Source organism: Oryctolagus cuniculus, chromosome 21 (assembly GCF_964237555.1).
Source record: "Oryctolagus cuniculus chromosome 21, mOryCun1.1, whole genome shotgun sequence".
Lineage (NCBI taxonomy): Eukaryota > Metazoa > Chordata > Mammalia > Lagomorpha > Leporidae > Oryctolagus > Oryctolagus cuniculus.
The window spans coordinates 3,057,010-3,078,288 of NC_091452.1; the positions used below are offsets into that span (position 1 = coordinate 3,057,010).

The 21,279-nt window shown below is 62.2% G+C and overlaps 1 protein-coding gene across 1 annotated transcript in view; it reads right to left on the reverse strand.

The window, feature by feature from the left end:
• Positions 1-21,279, reverse strand: part of TMEM132C (transmembrane protein 132C) — a 272,143-nt gene that overhangs the window by 13,653 nt on the left and 237,211 nt on the right. Inside the window, exons 6-8 of the mRNA XM_070065746.1 lie at positions 6,051-6,256; positions 4,182-4,458; positions 3,009-3,200 (exon numbers count right to left, since the gene is read on the reverse strand). Of these exons, the coding sequence (XP_069921847.1) occupies positions 3,009-3,200; positions 4,182-4,458; positions 6,051-6,256 (675 nt within the window). The remainder of the gene's footprint in view (positions 1-3,008; positions 3,201-4,181; positions 4,459-6,050; positions 6,257-21,279) is intronic.

Consider the following 21,279-nt stretch of genomic DNA (forward strand, 5'->3'; position numbering starts at 1 on the left):
GGGGACCTGTCCACACCCAGCGCTTCCAGGGGACCTGTCCACGGCCCAGTGCCTCCAGGGGACCTGTCCACCTCCAGGGGACCTGTCCACGCCCAGCGCCTCCAGGGGACCTGTCCACCTCCAGGGGACCTGTCCACACCCAGCGCTTCCAGGGGACCTGTCCACGGCCCAGTGCCTCCAGGGGACCTGTTCACCTCCAGGGGACCTATCCACGGCCCAGTGCTTCCAGGGGACCTGTCCACCTCCAGGGGACCTGTCCATGGCCCAGCGCCTCCAGGGGACCTGTCCACCTCCAGGGGACCTGTCCATGGCCCAGTGCTTCCAGGGGACCTGTCCACCTCCAGGGGACCTGTCCGCGGCCCAGCGCTTCCAGGGGACCTGTCCACCTCCAGGGGACCTGTCCACGGCCCAGCGCCTCCAGGGGACCTGTCCACCTCCAGGGGACCTGTCCACGGCCCAGCGCCTCCAGGGGACCTGTCCACCTCCAGGGGACCTGTCTGCGGCCCAGTGCCTCCTGCCCACGCTCGGGAACAAAGCCAGCCGGCAGCGGTCTCTGTGCAGTGGCGCTGGCCCTGCAGACTCGTGCCGCCCCCGTCTGCAGGACCTGGGCACTGCTCCTGTTTTCAGCACAGTTGGCCTCACATCAGGAGATTTTCCTAGACGACCTGGGAGGGGACAGCGGCTTCTCAGGGCCCAGCAGAGCTTGGGATGTCTCTGGCTGGCGGCTGGGGGGAAGCCGGGGGGAATGGAGCAGGGAAGGACTCCACGCACGGAGACCACAGGGGTGCACTGAGCAGTGACAAAGGACAAGGGTGTCCTACGGGACCTCAGAGAAGCCCCCGGCCAACACCCAACCAAGGAAGAGCCTCACCCACACAATGTCGGGTCTGCGTTCTGCCAGCAACACAGGTGAGTGTGGCACCCTAGGGGGATGCCGGCCCTGGGGCTCTGGGCGGAGACCCCCGTGCACCCACCACAGAGCTGGGAAGTGGGCACTGGGGGCAGGCATCTGGCTTTGGGGTCAGACTGGGCGCCTGCACCCCATGGGAGCAGCGGGGTTAAAGTCTCAGCTCTGGCTCCGACCCCAACTCCCTGCTCAGCAGGACCACGGGAGGCAGCGCTGGGCTCTGCTGCCCATGTGGGAGACCTGGGCCGCGTTCCCAGCTGCCGGCTCTGGCTCCAGCTCCAGTTCAGGCCGTTTCTCTCAAATTAAAAAAAACAAACCTGAGATAAAAGGACGTGGGCGTTGTCGCAAGGCCCCCAGTGGCAGCCGCTAAGCAGCGTCCATGCAGACCCCGAGGACCCCACTTGCAGACGCAGCTGCAGGGCTCGGCTCTGCCACTGGCCTGGGGCATTTGGGTCCACAGTTCTTAGATGGACACAAACCCTGCTCTGTGGACAGAACTTTCCGGTCTCCTCCGGAAGCATGGAAGCTGCCCCTACCCTTGATGGTCACTGTCCTGTTCTCACTGCCATGCCTACCACCACCCCTGAACACTATCAGGTCCCTGTCCTCATCCCACTACCACCCCTCCCACTGCCACCCCTCCCACTGTCACCCCTCCCACTGTCACCCCCTCCCACTTTCACCCCCTCCCACTGTCGCCCCCTACCATAATCATACCCTTCCATGGTCACCCCCTCCCACTGTTATCTCCTCTCACTGTCATCCCCTCCCATTGCCCCCCCTCCCACTGCCACCCCTCCCATGGTCGTCCCCTCCCACTGTCACCCCCTCTCACTGTCGCCCCTCCCACTGCTACCTGTCCCACTGCCACCCTCTCCCATGGTCACCCCTCCCACTGCCACCCCCTCCCACTGTCACACACTCTCACTGTCACCCCTGTCACCCCCTCCCCCTGCCACCCCTCCCACTGTCACATCCCACCCTTGAACCCTGGAGACTGAACCCCCGAATTGCCCTGTGCTCTGCTGCCCACCACAGCCACAGGGGGGATGCTCCTGCAGCCTCTCCCAGCCCACAGCGAGGACGCAGGCAGCCCCCTCTCCCGTCTCCTGCATCTCCTGGACACGCGTCACCCAAGCCGCTGAGGTTAGCAGCCCGGAGTTGAGAACCAGGTCCGTGTCTGCTCCCACACACCCCACGGGGTGCTGCTCACCCCACAGCACCACTCCACCCCAGCCACTGTTCCCAGACTCAACGCAGGTCTCACAAGGACGCGCTCTGAGGGATGAGACAAGGACGGCCGGGTCACACAGGGCATTCTGAACTCTCCCTGGCATTTTCCCGATGACCACACCGAGGTGCAAAGTCCAGCAGACCTGCCGAGCACCTGCGCCAGCTACCGAGGCTACCGGGCCACGGGATCCTTTCCCCCTCCCTTTCACTGTCCCGTCTCCCAGCCCAGCTCTGAGAGCCACGTGCTCGCTCCACTGATGTTGACGGAGCACCTGCTGCCTGCGGCGCCGTGGGGGCCACGGGTGAGAGAGGAGGAAGCACGCGCCGACGTTTCAGGGAGCAGAACGAGTGAGCAGACAGATAAACAGCGCTTCAGGTCATAGAACGCTCCGAAGGGAATAAAACAGCTGTGCAGACGGGAGCCGGTGCGGACGAGGCTCCCTAGACCACGTGACGGCACAGCTGGGTAGGAGAAGGCGCCCTGCTCAGGGGCACGGCCAGGGCCGCCTGCTCTGAGCCCTGAAGACACTCAAGGGTAGGGGGTGCCTGAGGTTTGCTGAGACTGAGGGGTGCGGGGACACGCCCAGGGAGCGAGGCAGGCGCTGGGGGGGCGTGGAGGACTCCGGTGTCTGCAGGTGTGGGGAAAGACACGCTGGGAGGCGTGGCTGTACAAGCGCTTTCTGCTGCTGGTCAGAGCGCGGAGTAGGGGGATCGGGGGTCAGGGTGCAGGTGCTGGGGAAAGCAGGCGGGCGGGAGACCAGGTGAGGAGCCTCTGTCTGCAGCCGCCTGTCCCCCGTGCTGAGGGTCACGGCGCCGACTGGCCCCCAGCCCCGCTGCGCTCGGTCGGGAACAGCAGCTGGCCCTCTACCTGTTTGGGGGTCCGCAGCAGCTCCTCGGCTGTGGCCACAGCTGTGATGGCCTGGCCATCCTCCGCGTCGGGGTGCAGGGTGGCTGACAGCCCAGCCACGAGCTGGATGGCCAAGTCTGTCACTGACACTTTGTCATCCAACACGGTCACGGTCTTCTCGGCCAGGATGGAGTCAGACAGCGGGGATAACACCTGCGGGCGCAGCAAGACATGAGGAAAAGCCATCACACCTGTTTCCAGAAGCTGGTATTCCCCACCTAAGCTCTCCCCTGCCGGACGGGCCCAGGGGGAAGGAACCACGCAGGCACACTCACGCGTGCCGGGACCGCGCCCTGGGGCGTCAGAGAAGGAGGCTCCTTCCCCAGGACAGGCTGGTTCTATCTGCCCACGAACTGAGAAGAACTCCATCCTGTCTCACAGTGCCCACGAACCCTCTCGTTTCAACAAGGTCCCCTCGCATGAGGCACAGCCTGGCTCACTGCACCTGGGGACGAAGGGCTGCACACAGCCGACTGTGCACAGCCTGCATCACAGAGCCGGTGTGCTGTGGAATGAGCGGGGGAGAACTGAGCTACGAACAGCGCATGTGCCCCGGCGCCACCACGAGCCGCTGCCGGGCACTGCTGTCCGATTCATCGCACAAGTCCAGGGGCCACGGCAGACGCGTTCTGTCCTTGCACTCCCATCTATGGTGCAAGGACCTTCCAGAAAGGACGAGTGACCAGGGTGGGACTGGGGGCTGAGGGAAAGGCCACCCGCACCCCACCCCCGCCTGAAGCACCCCCAGTTCCACCCGTGTTCTTGTGCCAAGCCCGGGGGCAGGATTTGAGTCTGCTGAACGACTCAGCGGCAGGGTGACTGGCAGGGCGCGGCCACGGCCTCGCTCCTCCCCCTGGCCTCTCGCAGAGGCTGTGCAGAGAGCCCTTGAGGGCTTTTCCTACGAGGGGAGTGGACACTCGGTGGGCAGCAGGGGTGGGGAGAGGCTGCTGGGAGTTGGAGGTGATGAACTTGCAGTAGCTCAGAGCGGGGTCCCCGTGTGAGCTGGCCCAGGCCCGCTGGTCTGTGTTCCCACGCTGCCACCCGGAGGTGGCATGGAGACAAGGGACCGGCCACAGTGCCCCACCGCCCCCGAGTCTCCCCGCCCCGGGGGCCAGGCACAGCCGCGCTCCCTACCTGGATGGTCGTCATCCCCACCTCCCGCCCGACCAGGACCCTGCCGGCCTGCAGCGTGGCCACGTGCGGCTCCTCCAGCTTCATGAAGTCCGCCACCAGGTGGGTGATGTCAAACTGCCAGTCGGGACCGAGCAGGTGGCTCGGCTGGCCCCAGGGCCCGGCCCCCTGGGACACGAACTCTGTGAGGACGCGCACGGTGGCGCGCTGGAACTGCAGGGCGCAGTCCCGGCCCCGCCGCTCCTCCTCCTCCTCCTCTTCCTCGCTGTCCTGCGTGGGCCTGTGGGGAAGGAGGCTCTCAGGGCCAGGCTCACCCGCACCTCACAGAGCCACCACCCAGGTCGGGGGCCCCGGGACCACAGCAGGCTGCCCCATCTACCTCTGGCCAGTGCCAAGGGCTGGGCACCGCTCTCTGGACTACATTTATGGCAAAATAAATAAATAAGTAGATAGACAGACAGACAGCTAAGGCTTAAGAGCTAATATCTGGGGCCAGCGCTGTGGTGCAGCAGGTTAAAGCCCCCAGCCTGCAGCGCCGGCATCCCATATGGGTGTCAGTTCGAGTCCCAGCTGCTCCACTTCTGATCCAGCTCTCTGCTGTGGCCTGGGAAAGCAGTAGAAGATGGTCCAAGTCCTTGGGCCCCTGCACCCTGTGGGAGACCTGGAAGAAGCTCCTGGCTCCTGGCTTCGGATTGGCGCAGCTCTGGCCATTGTGGTCATTTGGGGAGTGAACCAGTGGATGGAAGACCTCTCTCTCTTTTGCTGTGCCTCTCCTTCTCTCTCTGTGTAACCCTGACTTTCAAATACATAAAACAATTCTTTAAAAAAAAAAGAGCTGATATCTGCTCCACCCAAAATGTCCAGTAAGTCGCCATGGGCCACATGTGGCTATCTGAATTTAATGAATAAAAACGGAACACAAGTTTGAAGTTGAGCCTTCTTGTCACACTGGCTGAGGGCCACGTGCTGACAGCTTCTAGTGCTGTGGCCACCATATTGGACCGTGTGGTTCTACAGCATTCTGCCACACAGACGGTCCAATGGGACAGAGCCCCTGAGACACGACGGGACCCCCTCACCTCCCGGGAGACCAGAGGCAAACCTTAGTTATTCCCACGTTCACAGAAGGCTCTGGGTGCAGGGAGGCTGGATGGTTGGACGGCTGGCCCAAGCCCACAGAGCGAGGTGGGGCGCTGGTCTCACCCCTCAGGACCCCCAACAAGCCCGGTCACGCAGCTGCTAACCCCAGGGTGCCGCCCGGCTGCCCCCTGGCTTGGCGTCCTGGCTCTGCCGACTACTCTGTGCTTCTTACAACAAAGGGCTGGGGACTGTCGCTGGTTGGGATGAGTGACTCCAGGCAGGAAGCCGGGAACCGAGCAACGACCCTCACTCAGCCAACTGTGCCAACTGGGGACCACCAAGCAGAGACAACCGGACCCCACGCTCCTCCCAGTGTGAGTGCTGAGCCCCGCAGAACAAACCGGAGGCTCTTGGCCAACAGCAAGCCTGGGTCCCACACCTGGATCTGCACAGAGCGTTCCCGAGCTCCTATCCAGCACAGAGGACGACCCTGGAGCTCTGGAGAAAATAAACCCAGCCTCAAGTTCTCTGGGGCCATGGGGCCGGGAGAAACGTGACTTCCGTCTTGCCGTTTGGGGAGCGCCGCTCCATCCAAGGCCAGCGTCGAGGGCAGAGCCTGGGGTCGCCTGGGCCCTCTGCTGAGCCGCTCTTGGCTGCTGGGCTCAGGGGAATGCAGCCCTGGCGACGTCGGCACCTGCTGTGTGCCGGGCCCGTGCAGCTTCCTTCAGTGCCAAGGTCAGTGAACACGGCTGCTGCGGTGAGCTCCAGGGCGCCGCCCCCTCCCAGGCTCACCTCTTGCTGGCCACGATGGGGACCCTCCAGCCCTTGATCTGGCTGAGCTCTGTGTCGGAGACCTGGATCTGCAGGGGCAGCCGGGGCACCCACACGGTCACGAGCAGAGGTGCACTCAGGTGCTGGTAGGTGAAGTTCACTGCCGCGTCCACTTGCCCTCTGATCTCTCTGCCGTTGACGAAGACGTAGTCACAGCGGTCAGACACCTGCGGAGGCAGAGGGAGACGGTGGAGAAGCTCTGGAGACGGGAGGCCGCCTGGCTTCAGACAAGCCTGTTTTCTTGCAGAAAAACAAACCAAACGCTTGGCTGGGGTTCCTGCAGTGCAGAGCCCGAGGCCACTCTGACTGGGACGTGACCACAGGGAGGAGGCAGGTGGAGATGGAGCGACAGCCAGCAGGCGCTGCGTTTCCGTGGCTGCCACCATGGCCGGGAGGCTGTTATCAGAGGCCTCATGAATAGTGTCCGGGATTCGAGGGATCCTCAGGGATTCAAAGTGGGGGTGCTGGCCGCCACCCCGTCTCCCACTGCTCCGGGGCTTCCCCTACCCAGGACAGAAAACAGCAGCTGGAGGTGAGGCCCTGCACCTGCAGTGAAACAGCTGGGTGCACCTTGCACAGAGCTGCGGCTGCGGCCGAGTGCTGTGAGCCGCGCTCCGGAGGGGGCCACGCCGCCGCCCATGCCCCCGGCTGCGGGGCACAGGGCCTGCCGTGCCTTCCTCTCTGCTCCCGCACAGTCCCGAGCCTTCCCTCCGGGGCCCTGGGCTGGGAGCCGGTGCTCCCACGACCCCGGGGACTTCTGCCCCTGCATCACCGTCGCTGACCCTGTGAGCTGTGTGCCATTGCAATGCCAGCGACTCCCGTTCCCTCTCCCGCCCACACTCCAGCGGTCGTCGCCTCACGAAAGGGGTGAGAAAGAGCACAAAGAAAAACAAACACAGACGAGAAAAGAGGCGCACACAGCCTCCCGGCTCTTGTGTTCCAAAGCCACTCACTCAACAAGTGCACAGCAGGCCCCACGGACGCTCCCACTGAGGGGAAGAAACAGAAGAGGCCGGGTTCTCCTGGCAGGCAGGAAGGGGCGGCCTGGACAGCAACGACAGCCATGGCCAAGGTCGCCCACGCGGGCTGTGCTGATGGCACGAGCCCCTGGGAACTGTGACAGCCGGCCTAAGGCCTCTCTCCCCACGCCTCAGCACTTGGGCTGGGATCCCAGGGAGCTGAAGGCCCGTGACGGAAATCAAGCTGGGTCACAGGGAAACGAAAGGACCTGTCTCGCACAGCCAAGGTTAGGGGCTGGGGTCTGTCTGCCCCACGTGTCCACATCACCTCCTACACTGTGAAATCCTTGAAGGCAATAAAAAGTCTTACCCATATTTGATCGCTTGGTTGGTTCCTGCTCATGTAGTATGTATGTATGGGCAGATGGATGGACAGAAGGAAGGATGGAAGGATGCGTGGATGAATGGACAGACAGGCGGATGATGGATACACGCAGAGATGGACGGACGGATGGACAGGTGGGTGCATGATAGACGGACGGATGGACAGGTGGGTGCATGATAGACGGACGGATGGACAGGTGGGTGCATGATGGATGGATGGATGGATGGACAGGTGGGTGCATGATAGACGGATGGATGGACAGGTGGGTGCATGATGGATGGACGGATGGATGGACAGGTGGGTGAATGATGGATGGACGGATGGATGGACAGGTGAGTGCATGATGGATGGACGGATGGATGGACAGGTGGGTGCATGATGGATGGACGGATGGATGGACAGGTGGGTGCATGATGGATGGACGGATGGATGGACAGGTGGGTGCATGATGGATGGACGGATGGATGGACAGGTGGGTGCATGATGGATGGACGGATGGATGGACAGGTGGGTGCATGATGGATGCATGGATGGATGGACAGGTGGGTGCATGATGGATGCATGGATGGATGGACAGGTGGGTGCATGATGGATGGACGGATGGATGGACAGGTGGGTGCATGATGGATGGACGGATGGATGGAGACAGGTGGGTGCATGATGGATGGACGGATGGATGGACAGGTGGGTGCATGATGGATGGACGGATGGATGGACAGGTGGGTGCATGATGGATGGACGGATGGATGGACAGGTGGGTGCATGATGGATGGACGGATGGATGGACAGGTGGGTGCATGATGGATGGACGGATGGATGGACAGGTGGGTGCATGATGGATGGACGGATGGATGGACAGGTGGGTGCATGATGGATGGACGGATGGATGGACAGGTGGGTGCATGATGGACGGATGGATGGAGACAGGTGGGTGCATGATGGATGAAGGACGAATGGACAGATGGACAGACATATGAATGGATGGCCGGATGGTGGATGGCCTGATCGTTGGATGAATGGAGAGGTGGACACAGAGGTGGATGAACAGGAGCTCCCTTCCCGGGGATGCGTGTTTCCAGACACCCGTCAAGGTGTCTGAAGGACACGCAGATAGAGTGAGACAAGATGGAGCCCAACACTACTGAAATCCAAGAAGTGGATGTGAAAGCCTTGGACAGCTCGCAGGCAGTGTTTTCCAACCTTCGCGGGTTACTGACCCTTCGAGAATGCACACAGAGTGTTTTCCAACCTTCGCGGGTTACTGACCCTTCGAGAATGCACACAGAGCTAACTTTGCTTAAGCAGTGCACACGCACGGTTTGGAGGAAGGGCTTGGAGATAATGAAGTCACTCCCGCACCCCGCCCACTTCCCTACGGCGCGATCACCACACCTTCGCTGACCGTGGACACAGCAGGCTTCCGCTGGGGCCGTGCATCTGCAAGAACCTGCAGTGCTGAGCGGTGACCTCTTGTGCCCAATCTCCCTTCTCCCCCAGCCCCCGAGAACAGGGGTGGAGCTCTGGGCGATGTTCGTTGTCCACTCACACGTCTGCTTTGAGGGGCAGCTGTGAGGGATGGGCTCAGAGGATTCCTTCCATCTGCTGGGGACAGTAGCCAGCAGCACGTGGGAGTGGGCTCGCGGACGGGTCTTCCCACTCATGGCCAAGAGCACGTTAGGAACACGTCCGTACTGTTCACGGATGGAGACCAGTGTCAGCCGCTGCCCCAGCCCTGTCATTAGCATGGAAACACTGTCCTGGATCCGGGCGGGCATCAGCGTAACAGCTGGGCAGGAGCTCCAGCCGCAATCCCTTCTTTAATCAACGCTGTCATTACAGACCGCTGGCCTTTCTCATTCATTACCTCGCTGAGCTCGGGTGGGAGGGAACCCGGCTGCCCCAGAATACATAAATAATTAAGAACACTGTGCACCACAGAGTCATTGTCGGGGCTACTCCTGAAGGTGTCGTAAGCGCTTGGGAAGTCTCAGGACGCATTAATCATCTCCTGAGTGGCTGGCGGTGGGACCAGGGTACCCAAATGTGCCGGCTCGTGGACCGCCAGCAAGGAGCTCCCAGCGTCTTTCTTGCAGTCTCGTCAGCTTTCACCGTGCCAGAGTCCCCGTGGAGAAGATGGCCCGCTGGGCTTGGCTCACTGACGCTGGCACTGTGTGGGCTCAACACAGGGTGGGCGTGGAACCAGCCGCTGGTGTCTTCCCACGAGGACAGAGAGGAGAGGGCTGGGCAGTGCAGTCAGTGGCTGTACCCTGACCTCTCAGGCCTGGGCATTCCCGGGGGTGGCGCTGTATCCGGGAGAGGCAGTCCTGGGCCGCTTTCCAAGGGAGCAGCCAGGCGTGTGCTGGCCAACCACTGATGCCCAACGGGACCTCGCTGGGCCCTCCTCGCGCCCAGTGGACACTGGAACCCGAGCCGGCATCAGGGAGGGCAGCTCACCTGCTGGGCCCACTCTACCCTCGGGTGCATTTCTGACTGGCCCTCCCATGAAGCTGAGGCCGCTGGTCTGGGGACCACTCCGAAAGCCAGTCCTCGACACGCGGCAGCTGCTCCTCCTTGTCACCGCGGCGTCCGGCACGCCCCCTCATTGCCGCAATCATGTGGCTCTGATGCGCTAAACAGCACCGTGCTCACCACACCCCAGGGCCTGTCTCCAGACACCCGACTGCTTATTCAGCATCTCCACTTGGAGCTCCAAGCAGCACCTTGAACTTCACATGTTCAGCAAACTCCTGGCAGAGGTGTGTGAGCCGTGCTCCGGAGGGGGCCACGCCGACGCCCCTGCCCCGGGCTGCCGGGCACGGGGCCTGTCGTGCCTTCCTCTCTGCTCTCCCCACTCACACACAGTCCCGAGCCCTCTCTCCAGGGCCCTGGGTTGGGGGCCCGGTGCTCCCATGACCCTGGGGACTTCTGCCCCTGCATCACCGTCGCTGACCCTGTGAGCTGTGTGGCCTCGCGTTGCCAGCGACTCCCATTCCCTCTCCCGCCCACACTCCAGCGGCCATCGCCTTACGAAAGGGGTGAGAAAGAGCACAAAGAAAAACAAACACAGATATACACACACACGTATTTTGGCCACTTAGGGGTCAAGGGTTGTACCTGAAACCTGCAGCTCTGGTGCACGGAACTTGTACCTGCTCTGTTCGTGTCGAGCGCCCCTGTGTGACACTGCTGCCCCGCGTGCCCAGAGCGCTCTCCCACCGTTCCCGGCTCCGTCCCTGCAGGAGCTGTGGCCGACAACTCAGCTCCCACTTTGTAGGTGAGCAGGCGGAAGCGGGCTGAGGTTTCAGGGGGTCCCAGGTGGGACCAGGGCAGCTTGAGGCAGTCAGCCCCGGGTCTGACCGCAGCCTGCTTTTCTAACAGGCCACGTCCCGGATTATGGCTTTGGCCGGAGCTCGCCTTCCTGCCATGTGGCTCTTGGGGTTGCTGTGGTTCCTGTGAGCAGGTGGGCAGGGGAAGGAAGGTGCTGAGAGAGGCCGCCAGCCAGCAGCTCTGACAGGGGCCAGGGCACGGGGCCGAGGGCTCCGGATGCTGTTTCCGAAGCCGCTCTGGCCCCTGCCGGCCCGGTCCATCCCAAATGAGCCCATTCGGCCAGGCTGCAGCTTTCCAAATGCGGGCAGTGAGCAGATGGCGCCGGCAAAGCTGGACAGTGAGGAGAGGCCAACACGGGCCTCCTGCAAAGCCGGAGGAAGTGGGGAGGGAGGGGCCGGCGAGGCGGCGGCAGCGGGCAGGGAGAGAGGCGCTCCAGAGTTCGTGCCCACCCAGAACCCGGGATGGGGAGCATATTTGGCAGTGGGGTCTTTGCGGATGTTATCTGTGATCAGCATGAGATCACGGTGGCTCGGGATGTGCCCTGAATGCCATGGCGGGTGTCCATCAAAGACAAGGAGGGGAGGGGAGGTGAAGAAAGAGGCAGGGCCCGGAGCAATGCATCTCCCAGCCAACACCGAGGACTGCGGCAGCACCAGGAGCCGGCGGGGGCAGGGAGACGTCCTCCCTGGAGCCCTCGGGGCGGGGGGGGGGGAGGTGTAGCCCCCACCACAGCACAACTGCAGGGGAATCGGCTTCCGCTGGAAGGCACAGTCGGGGTCGTTCATTACGGCCGCCCCAGGACACCACTGCGAAGGGCCCCGGGCAGCGCTGCCCTCTGTCCACAGCCCAGCACGGCTCGGTCGTGGGAGGAGGAGAGGCCAGCCCGCCAGGGCCGCCACCGGGCTGGAGGGGGCCGCTGCCGAGGGCCCCCGGCGATGCTGGAATCCTGGCCGGTCCGACTGCCGGCTGCTCTGCTTCTGCAGCCTAGGAGACGGCAGATGACGACACGGACGTGGGCTCCTGGTGACAGCCTGGCCCAGCCTCAGCCATGGCAGCCGCTGGGGAACCAAACCCGCGAACACGAATGGCTCTTTCTCCGCCTTTCAACTACATTTTAGGACAGGAAGTTGGGGGAGGGTAGGCAGTTGGCACAAGTGGGGAGCCGCCAGGACACGGCCCAACCGCCTGCCATGCACAGGACGGACCCCGCCACAAAGACTCGCCCGACCCAGATGTCACAGTGCCGAGGGTGACCCCGCCTCAGCCAATGTCCACTCCTCGATCCTCGCTCAGGACTTCCGTGAGAGCCCAAGTCCCCGGGCCTCCCCACCCCCTGCTGCCTCTCCACCGTGTCCCTCATTGCCACCGACGCCGCAGCCCCCGCGCCCCAAACCCTCCCGAGCGCACGGCAGTGCTGAGAGAGCAGAGCTCGGCTCACAGCTCAAACGCCGCGGCAGTGGCCGGCGGGAGGCACCGCTGCCTTCCAGTCTGCTGCCAGCCTGCACCTGGACGCGCCCACTCTCCCTCGGTGACCTGTGGCCTCGCGGCCGGGGGGAGGGGCGGCAGGAGGGGCCTGCGGCCTGAGCCTGGCCCCGGAGGCAGCGAGAGCCTCACTCCAAGAGGCCCCGCCCGGGCAGGAGGCCCCGTGGCCGTGTCTGCCGCGGCTGTGTTCTCCACTCCGCAGGTCCAGCACGGCTCGGCGCCAGGGCGGGTGGGCTACGTCACTCCTGCTGTCTTCCTTCCCTCTCCACTCCCGTCCCCACCGGGAAGCGTGGAAGAATCGCCCTGCCCTGCCAGGAGCCTGCTGCTGCTGGCACAGCTGGGCCCGGCTGCCAGGGAGCCACGGGAGGCTCTGGGCGGAGGACTTCTCCCGGCAAACAGCTGGTGAACAGCCCGCCACCCTCTCAGGGGAGCACCAAATGCCACAAGCGGCCCTGGCATCCCGGGGGCACGGTGTTGCCACGGCAACCACGGTGTGTGGCCTCAGCGGTGGAAGCTGCTCAGGTATCCGGGCCACTGGACGCTCCCTGGGCTTAGGGGACGTGAGGGCTGTCTGTGGGCACCCGTACACACCCACACACATACCCACACACATACACCTATACACATACGCACATACACACATACACACTGCACACACATGCCTGTGTACCCGTACACCCACACCCACACACACACGCATACACCTATACACATACGCACATACACACACACTTACACAATGCACACACATGCCTGTGTACCCCTACACCCACACACATACACACATACACCCACACACATATGCACATGCATACACACATACCCACACATACACCTATACACATACGCACATACACACACATACACACTGCACACACATGCCTGGGTACCCCTACACCCACACACATACACACATACACCCACACACATATGCACATGCATACACACACATGCATACATCTATACACATACGCACATACACACACTTACACAATGCACACACATGCATGTGTACCCATACACCCACACACATGCACACATACAGCCCCCCACACGTATACACACATACACCCACACACATACGCACATACACAATGCGCACACACAATGCACACACACATGCCTGTGCACCCATACACTCACACACATACACACACACATACACCTATGCACATACACACATATACACACACACACTGCACACATGCCTGTGTACCTGTACACCCACACATACACACATACACCCACACACATACGCACATACACAATGCATACACACACACACACAATGCGCACACACATGCCTGTGCACCCATATATTCACACACATACACATAGTGCACACACATACGCACTTGCATACACACATACACCCACACATACACACATACACACACAAACGCACATGCATACACACACATACACACTTACACAATGCACACACGTCTGTGTACCCATACACCCACACACATGCATACACACACAATGCACATACATACATGTGCACCCATACACCCCCCACATACACACATGCACGTACAGCTATACACACCTGCACACACACATGCCTGTGCACCCATACACCCCCACATACACACACACATGCACAGCTGTACACACCTGCACACACATGCCGGTGCACATGTACACACACACATGCACAGCTGTACACACCTGCACACACATGCCGGTGCACATGTACACCCCCACATACACACACATGTACAGCTGTACACACCTGCACACACACATGCCTGTGCACCCATATACCCCCACACATACACACACACATGCACAGCTGTACACACCTGCACACACATGCCGGTGCACCCACACACCCCCACATACACACACACGTACAGCTGTACACACCTGCACACACATGCCGGTGCACACGTACACACATGCATGCATGCACATACCCAATACTTACACATGCACGTACACACACACACACAACGCACACACAGAGGCCCCCTGCTCTGCACGGATGCACTGTGGCGTTCGGTTCTTCCCTCTTCTCATCCACGACGGGTGGGGTCTGCGGCCCCTCCCAGGATGCTGGGGTTGGCTCTGTGACCTGGCTCGGCCAAGAGGACGCAGGCAGGAGTGCTTCTGCCGGCCACTGTGGGCTCTGCCCTGAGAACACGGTGGCTGTCTCAGCCCGGGCCCCAGGGTGAGCCCCGCCCAGCCGGGCCCTGGACCCGCCCAGCCGGGCCCACCGCGGGAGGCTAGCAGGGCCCAGCAGGCATGGGCAAGTGCATGGGCAGACGCGGTCCATGAGGGTGCCCAGCCCACCCAGGTTGTGCCGAGAGGCAGGGAGAAGACGGTGCTCACGGCAGCGCCCGGGCGCCTCCCCCTTCCCCAGCCCCCTCCCACCTGCCTTTCTGCCCTACTCCAGTCTCCTCCCTGGGCAGGGCTGGGGCAGACCCTGGGTCTGGCAGCGCCCAGGCCCTAGATGCAGGGGCGTGTCCAGGGGATGTGTGCTGGGAGTGGCCACGGTTTGAGTGACAGCCTTCTGGGCCCACTCTGGGACACCAGACTAGAAGCCCCTTCCTTTCTCTCCACCCTCTCCGGCTGTGTCTCCGGGAACTTCCGCCCATCAGGCACCAGGTGCCCCTCGGGCCCTCCCCCTGTGGCCGTCAGAGCTGACACACAGAATCCTGGGAGAGGAGGAGGAGGACGAAGGCAGAGGAAGGCAGGACTGGGCCGCATTTCCCAGTCTCCCTCACCCTGCATGGGATCCAGGTGGCTGGGCAGAGGCGGGGCCTGCAGTAAGTCCCCCTCTTCCCCCAGCTGACAGTGTAGACGCTGCCAGGGAAGACAGGGCTGTGCGGTTCTCAGCGCGGGCTCCGCTCCGCTCAGGGGCTGGCGCTCTGGGCCCAGATCAGTGCCCTGGGCTCCCGGTGTCGTGGCTCGGGCACCTGTGTGTCCCTCATGGTGCTTGGGTCGGCCCTTGGATCCACAGGGCACTGGTGCCAGGACCCAGCAGATACCAAAATCCCAGGACACTCAAGTTAAAACAGCACAGTGTGGGGTCTTCAAAAGTTCACAGAAGACGCGGGTCCTCCTGATTCTCAAAACTTCCTTGCACCAAAATAACTTGAACTTGAACTCCATCTTGGAGCCTCCTGTTCGCCTGTGACCTTCACAAACCTCTCAGACTGTCAGTCATCGGAAGATTCCTTACGACTTCACACGAGGCTACAGAAACGCAGCCACGCCCTGACGTGGGAGGACGGGTGATGCTGGCCAAGTCCACTCTGGGTCTTCCCTTTGCTGGTTCACTCCCCAAATGCCTGCAACGGCCAGGGCTGGGCCAGGCTGAAGCCGGGAACCTGGGATTCCATCCGGGTCTCCCCCCTGGGTGACAGGGGTCCGAGCCATCCGTCCTCCCCTGCTTTCCCAGGGCATTAGGAGGGAGCTGGACTGGCAGTGGAGCAGCCTGGACTGGAACTGGCGTGCATGTGGGGTGCTGGTGTCTGTGAGCTGCCGGTGGCGGCTTTACTGACCCCGGAGATTCTCTTTAACAAGTGTGTCCCATGCCCCCACTCTGTGTCCCCACTCTGTGCAAGCGAGCCAGGCAGGCAGGGGCCTCAGAGCAGAGTGGGAGCAGATGGGACACACGGCAGCCGGCACAGGCACCAAACACGGGACGGGCACGAGGACGGGGCAGAGGGAGAGTCCGGGCTGGGGACTGAGGCTGATCCCTCCCTAGACCTTCGGGGGGAAGAAGGTTCTGGAAGAGAACCAGTAAGAGTTGACACTTACTCAGTGCCCGCTGTGTGCCGGAGTCAGCTCTAAGAGTGAGTGAGTGTGTGTCTGTGTGGTCTGCATGTGTGTGAGCTTGTGTGTGTGTCTGCATGAGTCTGAGTGTGTGTCTGTGGGTCTGTGTGAGTCGAGTGTGTATCTGAGTGTGTGTGATTGTGTGTGTCTGTGTGTCTGTGCCTGCATGTGTGTGTGCATATGTGTGTTTGTGTGTGTCTGCATGAGTCTGTGTGAGTCTGTGTCTGAGTGTGTGATTGTGTGAGTCTGTGTATGAGTCTGTGTGTGTGAGTCTGTGTGTGTGTCTGTGAGAGTCTGTGTGTGAGTCTGTGTGTGTGTGTGTTTCTGTGTGTGTGAGTTTGTGTCTGTGTGTGATTGTGAATGTGTGAGAGTCTATGTGTGTGAGAATCTGTGTGTGTGACTGTGTGTGTGTGAGAGTCTGTGGGTCTGTGTGAGTCAAGTGTGTATCTGAGTGTGTGTGATTGTGTGATTGTGTGTGTCTGTGCCTGCATGTGTGTGTGCATGTGTGTGTTTGTGTGTGTCTGCATGAGTCTGAGTGTGAGTCTGTGTCTGAGTGTGTGATTGTGTGCGTGAGTCTGTGTGAGAGTCTCTGTGTGTGTGATTGTGAATGTGTGAGAGTCTGAGTCTGTGTGTGTTCCTGTGTGAGTGTGTGATTGTGTGTGTGAGTTTGTGTCTGTGTGTGGTTGTGAATGTGTGAGAGTCTATGTGTGTGAGAATCTGTGTGTGTGACTGTGTGTGTGTGAGAGTCTGTGTGTGTGACTGTGTGTGTGTGAGTCTGACTCTGTGTGTGTGTGTGTGTGTGTGGACTCCTTTCCTCTGCACACCGACTGAGGGACAGAGAACGCGAGCAGCAGCCCGGCCGCAGTCACAGTCGGCAGACGCGTGCCTTGGGGCAGACGCAGGCCCGAGGGGAGACGGCTGTGCAGTGAAGAGCCTGAAGGAGCAGACCCGGGTTCCAGGAGTCGCCCTGTGCTCGCCGTGCTCCGCCTGCCGGGCAAGCGGCTCTTGAGCGGAGAGGCCTCCCGAGCTCCGAGCCGGGCCCTGGGGTGAGCGGCCAGGAGGCGGAGCTTGCCCACTCCCTCCCTAGCGAGCGGCCCTGCCATCCTCCCTCTAGGAGGAGTCACCGGAGTGGGCAGAGATCCTGCAGTCCTAAGAGCTGTGCTCGCTCAAGGCCCCGGAGCCTGAGGGGAGAACAGGCCGCGAGGCAGAGGAAGTGCAGCAGGCCCGGGAGGGAAGGCGGGGGCTGCCCGAGCAAGGTCACCCCGGAGCCAGCCTGCCAGCCGCCCCATGCGGAAGTTTTAGCTCTGCCCTGGGATCCGTCAGGCTGGAATTGCGCCCTGGAAGTCAGACAGGACACCCGGGGATTCAACAAGTGAACTTGCTCTAACGACGCTTTAAGCCTCAGCATCACCCATCCCACCGTGCACAGGGTCTGGAGACCTGTGGCTGCCGCAGGGGCCCTTGGGGACGGCACGTGGCAGGCTGAGGCCCGGGGAGGGGGCAGCCAGGGAGCACAGGGTGGGCTAAGCCAGCGCCAGCATCACGGCGACGAGGGAGGCGCACACGGCAGCCCACTTCCCCTCTTGCAGAGTGCCCATCGCAAGGAGCCCACCCCGCGGCACCCTCTGCACAGCACCCTGGCTTCCCTTGGAAACGTTCTTGCCTCTGTTGTCAGCCTCCTTCCTGGGTGGTTCCACGGGGCCAGAGCCCTCCCCCGCCCACTCCGGCTGCACCCTCGAGAGGGGAACGGTGCCTCGGAAGCAGCCGTTAAATCCTCGCCGAATCAACCGACATCCAGCAGTCGAATGCGAGGAACGGTCGTTCCCTGTTCAGTCCCACGACTCCTACCTGTGCGCAGACACGCGTGCTCCCTGCCTGCCGCCCTCGCCTGGCCGATTCCAGTGCCCCAGTCACGGGGACTCCTGAGGCACCGTAGGTGACAGGTGGGCCAGGCACAGCGAAAGAAGGAAGTGGCCTCTTGACACCAAACTCACCGTGACCCAGAGACCTTGTATGTGAGCAGACATGTATGTACACACGTGTGGACGTGAGCAGATGAGCACGGAGCAGGTTGTTAACACTGATTGCCTGAGGGCTGGAGACGCATGCTGTAGTATGTGTGGGCACGCGCGTGTACATGTGTGTGTGTGTGTGTGTGCATGTGTACTGCGTGTGTGTGTGCAGACTTGCGAGCACGATGCAGCTGATGCTTCAGTGTGTGACTTCTGCGTGCGATCCACGGTGCTGCCATGTAAAAGGTCCAGGTTCCCTAGGCCGAGGGTTCCTCTTGTAAAAGCGGCTACATGGGCAAGAGCTGCTGGGCCTCCCTCACAACCCCGGGGGGCCCCAGAGGGACCACCCGCTTCATGGCTGCCCTGGGTGACGGCCTGCACCAGGGTGAGATCTCAGAGCCCTGGCAGACAGGTCCAGGGCCTGCCCCACCACCGAGGGCCCCGCTGCAGCGTGGGCTCTGACTACTGTCCAGCTCCCCCCGCCCCACCCCCGCCTCGTCAGCCTCCGGCCGCGCCTGGTCCCGGGGACAGGGCTCGGGGGTGCCGTGCACCTGCTCAGCTCCTGCTGACTGGGACTGCACACGGCTCTGCTGGCTGCCCAGGGAACCGACTCTGGACTCATTTCAGGAGGCAATTTTCCATTGGAATGCATTTATTTCCCTAAAGACCCTGATTATATTCCTGGAAATATTAGTAATGGGCTCCCTGTCAGGATCATTTAGCGGAAGCTGAGGGCTGCGCTGTGCGCACCTGGATGGAATCTGTTTCTGGGTTCTGTCTCTCTGTGATTTCTGTAAGCCGGGCTCTTCACTGCCACGGGAGTCACCGGGGCTGGAGGCCGCCTCGCCAGGCAGGGACGGAGGCCAGGTGTCTGCGAGGACCTGAGTGTTCAGTGTGTGGCCACGAAGCACCGGGAATGCAGCCAGTGTGGGGCGGGGCTGTGGAGGGGTGAGGCTGCTGTCGTGGGGCGCCAGGCGTGGCCGCAGCCTGCAGCGCTGGCATCCCGTACCACGGCACTGGCTGAATCCCGGCTGCTCCACTTCCGCTCCAGCTCCCTGCTGACGGCCTGGGACAGCAGCGGCAGACGGCCACGTGTTGGGTCAGAGGAGACATGGATGGAGCTCCAGGCTCCTGGCTTTTGGCCTGGGCCAGCTCCGGCTGTTGTGGCCATCTGGAGAGTGAACGAGTGGATGGGAGATTCTCTCTCTCTCTCTCTGTGTAGATCTGCCTTCCAAATAAATAAAATTAAGCTTCAAAGAACAGAAATGGGGCTGGCCTCGACAGAGGTGTACAACTGAAAACCACGCCCATTCCTAAGGCTGCGTGTAGGAAACGCTACACTGCTTACACGGGGAGATGGCGCCATGTTTCATACGATGGGTTAAACACAACACGCTATGAAGTCATCCAGGGAACTGCGTAGCAATTCAGACGCACTTGGGGCACCCACATCCTGTCTCAGAGTGCCTGGGGTCGGGGGCCGGCTCTGTTCCCCGCTCCAGCTCCCTGCTAGCGACAGCCCACATAACGGGGGCCCTGCCGACAAGACTGCCAAGGCCGCGGTGCCGCGAACACCGGGCTCACTGCTGCTCCGCCTGCACGGTGAGAAGCTAGGGCCTGGGCTGCGGTGGGCACCGCCTCATGTGCCAGGATCAGCAACCAGCTGTCCCCGGTTTTCCGTAATGAACGAACACTACAGCACGCCTGCGGAGTGCGTTTCCCATCAGGAATCGGTGGTGACCAAGGCCGCCGGTGTGGCCTCAGCCGAGGCAGGGGGGCGGGCAGGCCACAGGCAGTGCACGGCTCCCCAGCCCTACAAACAGGGGAGTGAGGGAGGTGAGCCAGGCCCAGAGAGAGGACCAGCACCTGACTCGGTGACGCGGGTGTCCCGCCGTGCAGAGTGCTGGCTGCGGAGTGACGGCGGCGGCACTGCGGGCTCCTGGTCCAGGCAGACACACTGCAGGTGCACACTGGGAGAAGCCCTGGGTCTGCTGCACAGCACGGCGGGCGCAGCTGTCACAAAGTGTTAGTCCCCCGAGATCGCCCCGGGGGAGGACTTCAGCTTTCTTAGGTGGGAAAGAAAGCTGGATAATTTCAGGCTCATGAGCTGGAGGCCACACCCCTCACTGTGTTGCTGTGTTCACCTGCCCGTCAATCAGGCGACGGCCCCCAGAAGTGCCTCCTCTCACCCGGGACCTGGGGTGGGCCCACGTAAACACCCCCGATCTTCTAAGCTCATAAGAAGCCGGGGCGAACGAAGCGCACTCTGTCCTTGTGGACTCAGGACGAGCGGAGCAGGCCATGGTGATGCCCCTCCCCTGGCCCACTCGCCCCGAAGCCCTCACGCGCCTGCGGCCCCATCTCACCTGCGGCCCCATCTCACCTCATGGCACCGCACGTCATGTCTGCACCTGCACTTAGAGCTCTGCTCCAGCACAGGCGAGCGTCTGGAACCCTAACGCAGGCCGACCAGCCACGACCCCTCCCCACACAGAGCAAGCAGGAGGCAGGGCCCATGCTCACCAGCTCGCCGAGCAACGCACACACTTCACGAGGACGGGCACACGATAGAGAGGGGGCGGGAAGAGACGGGGAGGGAGGGAAGGAGGGAGAGGAGGAAGTCCAGACACGGCCACGCCAGCCGATGCCACCACAGAGGAGGAAGTCCAGACACGGCCACGTCAGCCGATGCCACCACAGAGGAGGAAGTCCAGACACGGCCACGTCAGCCGATGCCACCACAGAGGAGGAAGTCCAGACCGGCCACGCCAGCCGATGCCACCACAGAGGAGGAAGTCCAGACACGGCCACACCAGCCATGGAGGAGGAAGTCGACACTCGGCCACACCAGCTGAGGCCACCACGGAGGAGGAAGTCCAGACACGGCCACGCCAGCCGATGCCACCACAGGGAGGAAGTCCAGACACGGCCACGCCAGCCGATGCCACCACAGAGGAGGAAGTCCAGACACGGCCACGCCAGCCGATGCCACCACAGACCCAAGTGGAAGCCCGGAGTGCAGCAGCTGGAGGCGTGATGCGTGCGCCCCGACCGGGAAGCCCTTACTGCAGCATGGGCTCTCCTTGTGAGTGCAAGGCCCAGGCCCCATCCCCACGGTCCCGGCAGCCCCTCCCCCCGAGTCCCCATGGTCCCAGCAGCCCAAGTCCTCATGGTCCCAGCAGCCCCCCCAGGACCCCACAGTCCCAGTAGCCCCTCCCCCCCAAGTCCCCACGGTCCCG